The sequence below is a fragment of the Bidens hawaiensis genome, unplaced genomic scaffold, assembly GCF_021521415.1.
Source record: "Bidens hawaiensis isolate Kalapana, Puna unplaced genomic scaffold, B.hawaiensis_p1.1 tig00025243_1, whole genome shotgun sequence".
Classification (NCBI taxonomy): Eukaryota; Viridiplantae; Streptophyta; class Magnoliopsida; order Asterales; family Asteraceae; genus Bidens; species Bidens hawaiensis.
The window spans coordinates 125,666-138,216 of NW_027505052.1; the positions used below are offsets into that span (position 1 = coordinate 125,666).

The 12,551-nt window shown below is 35.1% G+C and overlaps 2 protein-coding genes, 1 long non-coding RNA gene and 1 pseudogene across 3 annotated transcripts; 1 reads left to right on the forward strand and 3 right to left on the reverse strand.

Annotated features, from left to right (window-relative positions):
• Window positions 1-3,758: 3,758 nt before the first annotated feature.
• LOC143610244 (E3 ubiquitin-protein ligase RSL1-like) lies at window positions 3,759-5,364 on the reverse strand. Its single transcript, XM_077084775.1, has 2 exons — window positions 4,081-5,364; window positions 3,759-3,933 (listed from the first exon to the last, which is right to left on the reverse strand). The coding sequence occupies exons 1-2, from the start codon at window positions 4,692-4,694 to the stop codon at window positions 3,759-3,761; spliced, it is 789 nt and encodes a 262-aa protein (XP_076940890.1). The 5' UTR covers window positions 4,695-5,364.
• Window positions 5,365-6,887: 1,523 nt separating this feature from the next.
• LOC143610245 (E3 ubiquitin-protein ligase RSL1-like) lies at window positions 6,888-7,800 on the reverse strand (annotated as a pseudogene).
• Window positions 7,801-8,729: 929 nt separating this feature from the next.
• Window positions 8,730-9,485, forward strand: LOC143610246 (uncharacterized). Its single transcript, XR_013149557.1, has 3 exons — window positions 8,730-8,783; window positions 9,093-9,168; window positions 9,242-9,485. It is a non-coding gene; the product is annotated as an uncharacterized LOC143610246 (long non-coding RNA).
• A 26-nt stretch (window positions 9,486-9,511) lies between these two features.
• LOC143610258 (E3 ubiquitin-protein ligase RSL1-like) lies at window positions 9,512-10,072 on the reverse strand. Its single transcript, XM_077084786.1, has one exon. The coding sequence runs from the start codon at window positions 10,070-10,072 to the stop codon at window positions 9,512-9,514; it is 561 nt and encodes a 186-aa protein (XP_076940901.1).
• Between the last annotated feature and the right edge of the window lie 2,479 nt (window positions 10,073-12,551).

Sequence of the window (12,551 nt, forward strand, 5' to 3'; positions counted from 1 at the left end):
GGTTTTTTTTGCTTTAACACCATGTTTAGATGTGCTTTAATATCAGAAGGAATGAAGTTGAATTAGTATCATGGGTGGTTAGAACCTTTTGGTGAATGATTCTTGTTTGGGATCATATGTAGTAGTAATATATGGTACACGTGATATCAATAACAAATCGCTGGCCGTCATTACATAAAAAAGCACAAAAAAATATATCATCTCATATCATGAATATACTAATTTTTAGAGACTGTATAGCGTATTAATAGCCAAAGATTGTACCGAACACCAATGATCAATGCTATTATAAACAAACTAAGACTGTCAATATTTATGTGATCACCACCATATCCTTTTTTTTAACGGAAACTAGTACTCATATTTGATATTTCAATTTACCCATATAAATCTACTTCATTGTCCAGATTTGAACATCAGTATTATATGAAGAAATTTAAAAACCTAGAGAGACCGGATCCGTGTTAATGAGCAAGGATCGATACCCTTATTATTACTACCTTTATCTTATTTTCAATTTAAATATATTATTCATGCATTGATGATGTATGTATGTTTCGATCCGGCTCCATGTTTAAGCTTAAGCCTAAATGAGATCCAACTTACATGATAAACAGAGTCAAAATTAGTCAACCAAAGTTGAAGAACAAATCATATACATAACTTTAATCCAAATTAGCATATAACAATATTATACGTATATAACAAATCATATACGTAACCAGAATTCACAGTCTCTTTTAACAATATTATATATAGACAGTAACACTACGATAATCAAACTATATATAGCCCGATCATGGAGCTAAACGTCAACTGATAATGCATCAATAATCTTACTTATGAGCCAAAGTATAAGGATTATTAAGAGAACCGTAATTATCACTGTGCCGAAACAGAAACCCAATCCGAATGCTGTAGAAACTTTACACTTAGCACAAAGTTTTACCGCATCCTTAACAAAATGTGACACCGCATCTGCGCCAATTAAGTTTAATGCAAAATTATAATTAGCTCGATAAAACCATATAACTTGAAATCTGATGTTTCCATTTGAATTAATAATAATAATAATAATAATAATAATGAGTTGGATTAACATCCCAAAAACATAATATTTATATTATTACCTGCATTTAACACTGTTGCAACCTTTAACAAGTTCAACACAATGCCTACACTTCGGACACCTCTTCCATTTCTTCCTCTCAGACAAAACACCAAAAGCGATATCGTTTTGATCCCGGATTTCCTCAATCTCCTTACACTTATAACCAGCATGCCATGGGACCTTGCACCGAAAACAAAATGGTTTCTTACAATTGGGACACACACATCTCTTCAACTTACTTCCACCACCACACTCATTAATAACCAGGCCCGGCTCCGAGAAACACAAAAAAAATTTGGGCCGAAGGCGAATCTAAATTTGGGCCTTAAGACTTAAGTAAAATATAAACTCGATAACGCAAATAAAAAAGCAAATCATACGATGATAATATTAATTTCAATACACAAAACATAAATATTGTAGCAAAATAATCTAATTTACATACCTAAACGAAACGCGATGCTCGTCTTGCATTTTTTGAAGCAAAACTATCGATCAATTCTTGATAATCTATGTTTTCCAACACATCGCTCTCAATAGATATCATCGCCAAGCCATTAAGTCATTCTTGGGACATTGTGGATTGCATGTAAGTCTTCAACAACTTCAATTTTGAAAAGCTTCTTTCGGCCGAAGCCACGGTTACCGGAATAGTCAACAACACTCGATATACATTTACCTTGTTAGGAAAAAAACCGGATAGGTATTTGTATTTAGGAGGCATTTACCCTGCTGGCCTGGACGGACTGACTAACGGTGACGGAGCAAGGCTGGAGCGGAGCCGGCTGCAGGCATGTGGCAGTGGTCGGGTGGTGGACTGGTGGTCAGCGCCGGCGGTCACGACGGTGGTTCACTGGTTTGTGGCTGCCTTTTTCACATTTTGTGGTACGTATCGTACGGCCTAATTGGAGATGGAGTATGAAGATGGCGTTGTTTGTTTTTTTTAAAAAACCTTTAGACTTCCAAGTTCCTTATTTCCATCTCCTGCATCTTCAAATGGGTTATTGGGCTACAAATAACTTGGGCCTTGGGCTACAATTAATTTGGTCTACAAACAATTTAAAAATGGGGTCTAAACAATTTTTTTTTTTTACAAAAAATAAAATAAAATAAAATAATTTAAAATTTTCGGGCCTACCGGGTTGTCGGGCCCATGGCGGTCGACTACCCTGCCATGGGCCTGGGCCGGCCCTGTTAATAACCAAAGCCGAACACTCTCTATTCGGGCAGTAAACCCGGTCAAGCCCGAGCACGGCCGAGTCACATAACACATCGCACCATTTATCAAAAAGTTGGTGTGTGATTTTCGGGCGACATGATAACGGGTCCAGAGAGTGGTGGCCGTCGAGAGCTGGGCATTTGATGTCGGATACGTTGTCTTGGAGTTTGACTTGGATGTATTTGATGATGCAGTCGGTGCAAAAGGGGTGAGTGCATAGGTTATTGTTGTTGAATTTGGTGTTGGGGAGTGTTACTGGCTCGATACAGATCTCGCAGGTCAATGTGGATGATGATGAGTCTTGATGATCAAGTTCTTGTGGAGCTGGTGAATTTTGTTGGGGGGGTTGATTAACGTTCGCCATAAGTTAAAGTTAAAAGTAGAAGATGAAGATGGGGCAGTGATATTATTGTGAGTATTGGAGGTATAAAGAGCAATAAAGATACACTGCTAGTTACATGGAAATTACTGCGAAGCTCACTTTTATTTGATAAATAAAATTATTATTATTATTATTATTATTATTATAAGTTTTATTATTTTTTTCAAGCATAGTGTATTTATATATATCAACTTATCAAATAATTGCATAATAGCAAGAGGACATATACATAAACACATAGTGACTAAAGAAAAGTGTTCACCTCATTGAAATTACACCAGTTTAATTTATCCATAGATACGTTTCGTCTTGTTGTTTACCAATAAAAAATCTTTTTATTTTAATTTCTTCAGGTATATTGGGGATAACTGTTGGTTTGTTGTTGGAAAGCTTGGCATTCAGTGATTGTTAAATATACATTTTGTTGCTAGTATTATGGCCAATAACATCATTTTGTACAAAGTTGGTGTCTGCACGTGATTTCTTGAACTGCACGTATACATTGTTGAAACTTGAAACTCACTATCTCCACATGTTCATGCAACTCTCGCTTACAACACCAGTTCTAAAAATATAGAGTTAATTTGTTTATAATACCGGTCCATTATTTTTCATTTTTAACTTTTTTACAACTCCAAGTCGAATAGGAATGCTAAATTGGTAGTTTTTGTTTTTTAAGCATCCCACGCCCAGACCTCCTAAGAATTTTTCTTATGCCCCAAACATCTCCCACGCTACCCAACGTATTTTCTTGTTATTATTATTTTTCTCAAAGAACCTTCTTATTCCTTGTAGTTTTTAGTTTATGAGTGAAGAAGTATGTTGGTATACTCCCCAAAACCACTTTTATTAAACCAATGAGACAGTTTTGCTTAAAATAAAAACAAGGAGTTGAATCTATATACACAAAATTAAACAATTTATCATGTTATTGTAAACAAACTTAGTCTTATCATAACCAGAATACACAGTCCTTACAGCCAATTCAATAAGAATATATAGACGCGTCTATAATCGAACCGCATATATATAATCCAATCATAGAACTAAATGTCTAGTGCTTCTTGTATCTTTTGTAGAGTACGATAATCAATCTTAGATAATAGAATAATTAGTGCAATAACCATAATCACCATGCAGAAAACCATAATCAATCCGATAATCGAAGCTTTACACGCGCACAACGTTTTACCACATCTGTAACAAAATCTGACTCCACATCTGCACCAAAGTTAATTCAAAATTATAGATTCCATCTGAATATAGTAATAAATTAGTTATAACTGTTGGATTAACATCCCAAAAACATAAGTATTTTCCAACTGTTTAGGTGATATTAGGTATAAGTTATAATATGAATATTATTACCTGCATTGAACAAGTGAGCAACCTTCAAGACGCTCAACACAATGTCTACACCTCGGACACCTCATCCACTTGTTCATCTCCAACAGAACACCAAAAGCCACATCATTTTGATCCCGAATTTCACCAACTTCTTCACACCTGTAACCTGTATGCCATGGAACCTTGCACCGAAAACAAAAAGGTTTCTTACAATTGGGACACACACATCTCTTCAACTTACTTCCTCCACCACACTCATTAATAACCAAAGCCGAACACTCTCTATTCGGGCAGTAAACCTGATCAAGCTCGAGCACAGCCGAGTCACAGAGCACGTCACACCATTTATCAAAAAGTTGGCTTGTAACTTTTGGGCGACATGATAGCGGTTCAAGGGTTTGATTGCAGGTGAGAGCTGGACATTTGATATCGGACACGTTATCTTCGAGCTTGACTTGGATGTATTTGATCATGCAATCGGTGCAAAAGGGGTGAACGCATCGGTTACTGTTGTTGAATTTGGTGTTGGGGAGTGTTACTGGCTCGATACAAATTTCGCAGGTGAATGTGGACGATGATGAGTCTTGTAGTTCTAGTTCTAGTTCTTGTTGGGGTTTTTTATTTACGTTACCCATAAGTTGAAACTAAAAGATGGCTAGAGAATTTGTACTTTTGGAGTGATATAATTATCGAGAGTAAAAAGAGTATAAAGGTATGAAGCTGAGGTGGTAGTTACAAGGAAATTACTGGGAAGGTCACTATTATTTGATGACTACTTGCATTCTTGTTTGTTTTTAAGATGTTGAGTACACGTTTAATATTTACTCTTTTTAACCGCATGGAATTTATTAGTAACTTATTATATCAAACAATTCTAGCAAGAGAATATATACATGAGCACATAGTTACTGAAAAGGTTAGGTGTTCATCATATATACGTTTCACCAAGCTCTTTACCTATTAAAATCGGTCTGTTTTTATATATTTCTTCAATATCTTGGGGATAACTGTCGGTTTGTTGTTGAAATCCTTGTCATTAGGTGCTTGTCAGATACGTACAACTTATTGTCAAAATTATTGTGATTAACATCATTTGATTTGGGTGTCCATAATCTCTTTAATTGCTAGCTAGTGTCAAATCACAGACCAAACAAACTTTGCAATATGACATGAAGCAACGGGTGAAGGGAAGATTTCTAGTATTCGTTGTATAGTCCACATATCAATACTTTTCATATACATAACTTTATTTTTAAAGGAATTAGTCTTGTCTAGCGGTAAATGTAGTTGATGCATTTCGATTAATCCTTTTGATATCCAACCAGAGAGATTATACTGGAAATTTGGTCGAGTCTCCACCTATACACACCCATTTTATCTCGTTATGGCATTGTAATCTGACTCAATAAGGTAATACACTCAATAAGGTAATGCACTATTGAAACTCCAACCGAAAGCACGTTAGTATCGTAACGAACTTAACCTATACCTATCGAATCCATGTTAATACATTGCCACAACGCGATGGATAGAAACAAACCAAGACTTAAAAATCTATACGTGATCATCACTATATCTTTTACTGGAACGACATATCAATATTACTCATATATCAATTTACACCAATATATATAGTCTCTTACCCCTGTTTCAACCGGGACCTCCCCTCTAAGAAGCATATACCTCTACCTAGTTCTCATCACTATATCGTGAACTTTTAAAAAACTATTGAGAGACCGGACTCATATTAACGAGTAAATATATTTCTTTTAGTACTGCATTTATCTTATTTTCATATATTGATGATGTATCTTTCGACAGGGCTTCAAATTTAAGCTTAGACACAACTGAGATCCGATCCACATAATGTTGACTTACATGATAATTGAAGTCAAAATTAGTCAACCAAAGTTGAAGAACTAATCATATACATAATTCATATCCAAATTAGCATATTATCATAACCAGAATTCGTAGTCCTTACAATTTAACAAAAATCTATAGACATTACGATTATCAAACTATATATAGTAACCGATCATAGAGCTAAACGTCTAGTTATTTTAAAACATTTTCCAATGATATGATGCCGAACTATTAATCATGGTTTTAAATGCAACAATGAGTATACAGACAACTATAATCACTGTGCAGAAACGCGTAATCCATTCGATAATAGAAGCTTTACACTTGCACAACGTTTTACCGCAACTGTAGCAAAATTTAACCCCACATCTGCACCAAGTTTAATTCAAAGTCATAATCAGTTTGATAAAATAACATATATCAACTAAAATGTGAAGTTTCCATTTGAATATGTTGAGGGCACAAAACGAGTTGAATCATTGCAAGCTACTCGAGATTGGATCGTAAAATGCATGCTCGAAACAAGTTTGGCCTGAATTTCAAACAAAGCTGCATGTTTAGTTATCGAACCAGAGCTCGATCCTTGTATAGGAAGATCATTTACGCTCGTCGAGCCTTAACGAGCCTAATGTATTTTTAAGTTTTACCTTTTTTTTTTACTTAAAAGTATTAATTTAACGATGTACAACCGAACTCGAGTAGAACTATGAATCGTTTAAGGTATTACACACTCGCTAGATCAAGCTTAGGATTGTTAAGGTTTTTTTGTTAAAATAAATAAAATACTAAAAAAAAGTTTGTAAATAATTAATAAAGAAAAAATGAGCCAAGCCCGACCCTTGCTCCAGCTTGAAAACTGACTCACGACCCAAGCTCGGGCTCAGCTCGCTTTCTTTACAATTCTGTGAACTCTATGAATATGACCATGAGATAGCTAGTTTTGATTTGTTGGATTAATATCCCCAAAAACATTAATTTCCCAAATGTTTAGGTATGCAACTTCCAAATGTCATTCTCAATTTTGCAAATCGAGAGAGTACGTATGATGTAAAACTTCCTCTTACTTCAACTACCCACGCGATTACATCATTTTATTAGGTACAACTTATGATATGATCATATGAATATTATTATTAAAAAAAAACAATATTATTTACCTGCATAGAACAAAGGGGCAGCCTTCGACACGCTCAACACAATGTCGACACCCGGGGCACCTCATCCATTTATTCCTCTCCGACAGAACACCAAAAGCGGCATCGTTTTGATCCCGAATTTCGCCAATCTCGTTACACCTATAACCAGCATGCCATGGGACCTTGCACCGAAAACAAAAGGGTTTCTTACAATTGGGACACACGCATCTCTTCAACTTACTTCCACCACCACACTCATTAATAACCAAAGCAGAACACTCTCTATCCGGGCAGTAAACCCGGTCAAGCCCGAGCACGGCCGAGTCACATAACACATCGCACCATTTATCAAAAAGTTGGTGTGTGATTTTCGGGCGACATGACAACGGGTCCAGAGAGTGATGGCAGGGCATTTGATATCGGATACGTTGTCTTGGAGTTTGACTTGGATGTATTTGATGATGCAATCGGTGCAAATTAAGGGATGAGTGCATAGGTTATTGTTGTTGAATTTGGTGTTGGGAAGTGTTACTGGCTCGATACAGATCTGGCAGGTGAATGTGGATGATGAGTCTTGTAGTTGAAGTTGTTGTGGGGTTGGTGTTGTGTTTTGTTGGGGTTTTTGGCTTACGTTCCCCATGATTAAAGGTAGAACCGAAAGAAGGGGAGTGATGGTATTCCGAGTGAAGAGTATTGAAGGTATAATAAAGAGCAATAAAGGTATGATTACCAACGCGGAGGAGGTAGTTTACATGGAAATTACTTCCAATGTTACTTTTATTTTATGAATCTTATAAATTATTATTATGGGTATCAATAACTAAAATAAAGTTGATTTATTTTTATAAGTTGTACATCCCTATGTATATCTCATTATGTGTTTTTGTATGACACAATTAAGTAATAAAATCTTTTTTTCTATCTAACTATATTTCTTATATTGTTTTAGCTATACACTTAGTTTCATAACAATAAATACTTATATTGTTATTTATATTACTATCATTATACATTCTTAATTGTTTTCAAAATGTTAATGTCAAGTTTTAGTCTTTTGAGTCACGGGTATTTACACATATCAATTTATCAAATAACTATTGCAAGATAATATATACCTAAACACATGGATTAAAGAAACTCGTTCAACATATTAAAATTACATCACTTAATTCCTTAGTTTATTCATATACACGTTCTCCGAATATCAGGGATGTTTGTCCATAATTTTTGGTTGAAAACCTTATCATGTCGTGTTTGTCAAATACGTACACCATATTATACATATATTTAATTTGCAACTTTGTTATGCATACAGGTATGTACATGCTGCTGATGTGGTTGTACCTTTGTTTTGTTCCCGGTGCCCTGCCACGCGTCGTTTTTACCTCACAAAAACACCTGTTTCTTCCCTTTTTCCACTTTCTTCATGGTTTGCCCTCACTTTTCCGATTAAATCCACGGTGTGTCGATGATACATTTTGTATATACAGGATGCTGTACTTTTTACTTCACTTTTGGTTCTTCTTCGTGGGGGTTTTCTTTACAGGTGTGTAACTCTAGACGGAGACACATGAAAGTATTCAAATATAGATATAGATACAGAGATAATAGGGAGATCAACGACGACGACCGTTGCGGACAACAATAGTCGATGGCCACCGGAAGCTAATCTTCATTGTCGTCTATCTTCCCTTCTTATATATGTTTAGTGCAACCACTCAGGTACAGTAATCCTCTACCTTTCCGCACTTATTCCATAATAACTCCCAAAATAGATCGAGTCCTTGATGAATTTCTACATCGGTAACTCGATTAACCTGTTCGGTTGTGTTTTGGATGGTAAAATCGTTGCAACTTTTGTTCAGTTAGTTTGATTTTATAGACCTATGGTTTACATTTAAATGATTATATAGTTTCGATTGTTCAGCATAAACAATTTTTATCATCCACATCAAAATAAATACTTTGATTGTATAAGTTAGTGTTAAATTGTTCTTTAGTTCATCCTATTTATTGATTTGGGTGTAATAGGGAAACATGATGTCAACTCATGCAAGGAACACAATATTTAGGCATTTCAAGGGCTACATAAAAGATCCTCTTGCTGGTATCATGGTTTTACTTAACATTATGTAGAATATAAGAATATGAGACGATTTATTGATTAGTTTTATTTGCAGTGCAGTCCAGACGATACTCCTTGGGATGAAAATGTTGTTTGGCATTCATCTGAACCGAAGAGTTGATGATAACGTTTCACCTTTTGCTTGATGTTTTAGGGTTTCTTTCTCCTATCAGATTTGAGATTATGAAATTGATTTGTTACAGGTTCTTGAATCGGCTGGAAAGGCAACAAAAGATAAGAAACCGGAATCCATTTTGCACAACTTACTAATTTATCCTTAGTGATTGTTGCATATTTAGGTTGTCTAACTTATTTAAACTTATTTTTAAACAGGTTTGATTGATTCTCTGTTTGATTGGAAGTTGCTTGGTTTGAGGTAAATACCAAAAGCGACATTGTTTTGATCCCGAATTTCGCCAATCTCATTACACCTATAACCAGCATGCCATGAAACCTTGCACTGAAAACAAAAGGGTTTCTTACAATTGGGACACACGCATCTCTTCAACTTACTTCCACCACCACACTCATTAATAACCAAAGCCGAACACTCTCTATTCGGGCAGTAAACCCGCTCAAGCTCTAGCACGGCCGAGTTACAGAGCACATTGCACCATTTATCAAAAAGTTGGTGTGTAACTTTCGAGCGACATGATAACGGGTCCAGATAGTGATGGCAGTCGAGTGCAGGGCATTTGATGTATGACACGTTTTCTTGGAGTTTCACATGGATGTATTTGATCATGCAATCGGTGCAAAAGGAATGACTGCATAGGTTATTGTTGTTGAATTTGGTGTTGGGAAGTGTTACCGGCTCAATACAGATCTCGCAGGTGAATGTGGATGATGATGATGAGTCTTGGGGTGTTTGATTTACGTTTCCCATAAGTTAAAACTGTTAGGGAGATTGGATTTACGAGCACTATATTTTTGTGTTAACTCAATACAACTTTTTTCATATTATATACTAAAAACAAACTTGTATCCTATTCCTAATAATTAGCAGTTATCTCCTAGCATTTAAAAAATAAATTTAAGTTTATCTTAACTAACCCGATGCATGTAAGTAAATAAACAAAAACAAACTTTATCTCCTTTTAATCAAAATTAACATCTTCAAAAACCTAAAGAAGAGGATAGAATTTGCAGTGAGTGTTGGCCGGAGGTATAAACCCGGTGGTGGTAGTTACATGGTAATTATTATGATGGTCACTTTTATTTTATGAACACTTGTATTATTATTAACTTGACGAATGCCCACACGATGCGGCGTGGAACAAAAATCGTAGTACTCACGTAACGGTTGTAGATATTCAAGGTTCGTTTGAAACCTTGAAAATGTTTGAACCAATCATCACTTTTGGTCAGCCGGTTTCTGAATGTTCAACCATAGCAAACGGTTTGGTTTATGTTTATACAGAAAATTTGACATATAAAAATGGATAGGATGGTAAACTTATTATTGAAGGTCAATGCGTGAAACCAAACCATTATTAATTATTCAGTTTAAAGTTTCAATGGTTCAGTTTCGGTCTCAATAACAAAAAATTGAGCCAACGGTTTGGCTCACGTTATAACTTGGAAATCGTTAAACCGAATGGTGAACACCCATACGTAATATGTTAATTTTTTTTATTTGAAAAAATATAACAATACAATACCCAAATTAAAGACAATAAAATGCTCATTTTTATGGTGCAATTTTTTATAAAAAATATTAACGTACGAAAAAGTTATGGATGTTGGATAATCGTTGATAGGAAGTTATTTACAATTAAAATTAAAATGAATACATAAGTAAAGAAAAAGATCAAAAGTAGTAACAATTTCTTATATTTACAAAAGTTAAGTAAAGTTGAAGGGACAATGTTATAACTATTTCAAAACATATATTTTATAATGGACAAGTTTGTTCATATCTTATATGTTATATAAGATGTACCTTAGGCATTAATAATTGTAAATTACTTAAATAGGACCTTAGTTGTTATATGCAAGTGTTGTTTTTCATGATGTAAATCACCCACTCAAGGGGAGCTCACATTAAGTGAGGTCGGTTCGTTTATTAATATATCAAATTTTTTAGCGATAACGAGATCGTTCACTATCCTTTATATTATATGTTCAATCATTTGATTTACCGCACCTGTCTCGATCGCTTGTCAAGAACAAAATTCGTTCGTTTGTTGGATCCGGTTTCGGGACCTACACTTGGCATCAGAGCGGGTTTGAATCAACTGATTCAACTTTGTTCTTGATATTCGGGTTTTAATTCCGCGATTATCCGAATCGAGACGCAGATTTCTTGAAGACCCCCGTTGAAGTTTTGAAAATAAAGTTTGAAGATATTGGAAATAAAGTTGGAAATAATCGTGCTAGGAGTTTGTCTTTGTATAACCGGTGTTTCGGGACCGTTCTGCCAGGTTCCAATATTCTGGCGAGCCTAGGGTTCTTCTCCGGCGACGATTCCAGAGAATAGAGTTTTTGGGTACTTGTAGGTATGTGTTGCAAGTTATTTTGTGGTTTATGGGTATTTGAGGGTATATATTGTTGGACTTAATTCCCTTCATCGAGTCAATGAGGTGGGTTGGGCCGACCTATCGAGCCTATGATGGATTGGTGTCTTGTTTATCAAGTTGAGCACGTGACTTGGTTTACATAGAATAAATTACTTGGTGAACAAGTTGAGCCAATGACTTTATTTAAATTTGTTTTTTACTAATTAGTATTTATGTATGATCAGTGTTTGTATTCTAGTTTAATTAGTTTTCAAGTTTAAATTAGTATATATACGCGAGCTTGTGGGTTATATTAAGAGAGTTTAAGAAGAATCGTGTATTGTAATTTCGAGCTAATGAGAATTACAAAGATCGAGCTTATGATCTAAATAAACTATTTTTTTTGTGTTTATCGATCCTGGTCACCAAACTTCATATATGAAATGACGATGTATGATTGGCCGATGCATAGGTAATACCCACGAGCACCCCTTCCACTCTTAGTTTTGTCTTATACTTGGTTCCATTTTTTCGTAACTTGTCTTTCGCTACATCAAACACATAACTTCGAGAATTGATATCCTATTGATCTTAGCTTCATGTTGGATACGGTTTAATTCGTTGTGAAGCTCTAACATCATAGAACTCACACAAAATGGTTAGTACTTAATTAAGCACAATTAATATTTTTACTAATGTCCAAATTGAAAAACTACGTTAACGATTTAAAGTGCATAAAACTATAAAGTCGAGTTCACTTGACTTGGTTACCAAAGGTGGGCCCGCACGTGAACCCCAATTATGCCATTGTAATGACAACAAATCAACAATATTCTTAACTTCAACAAACTTCGATGATACAATCAA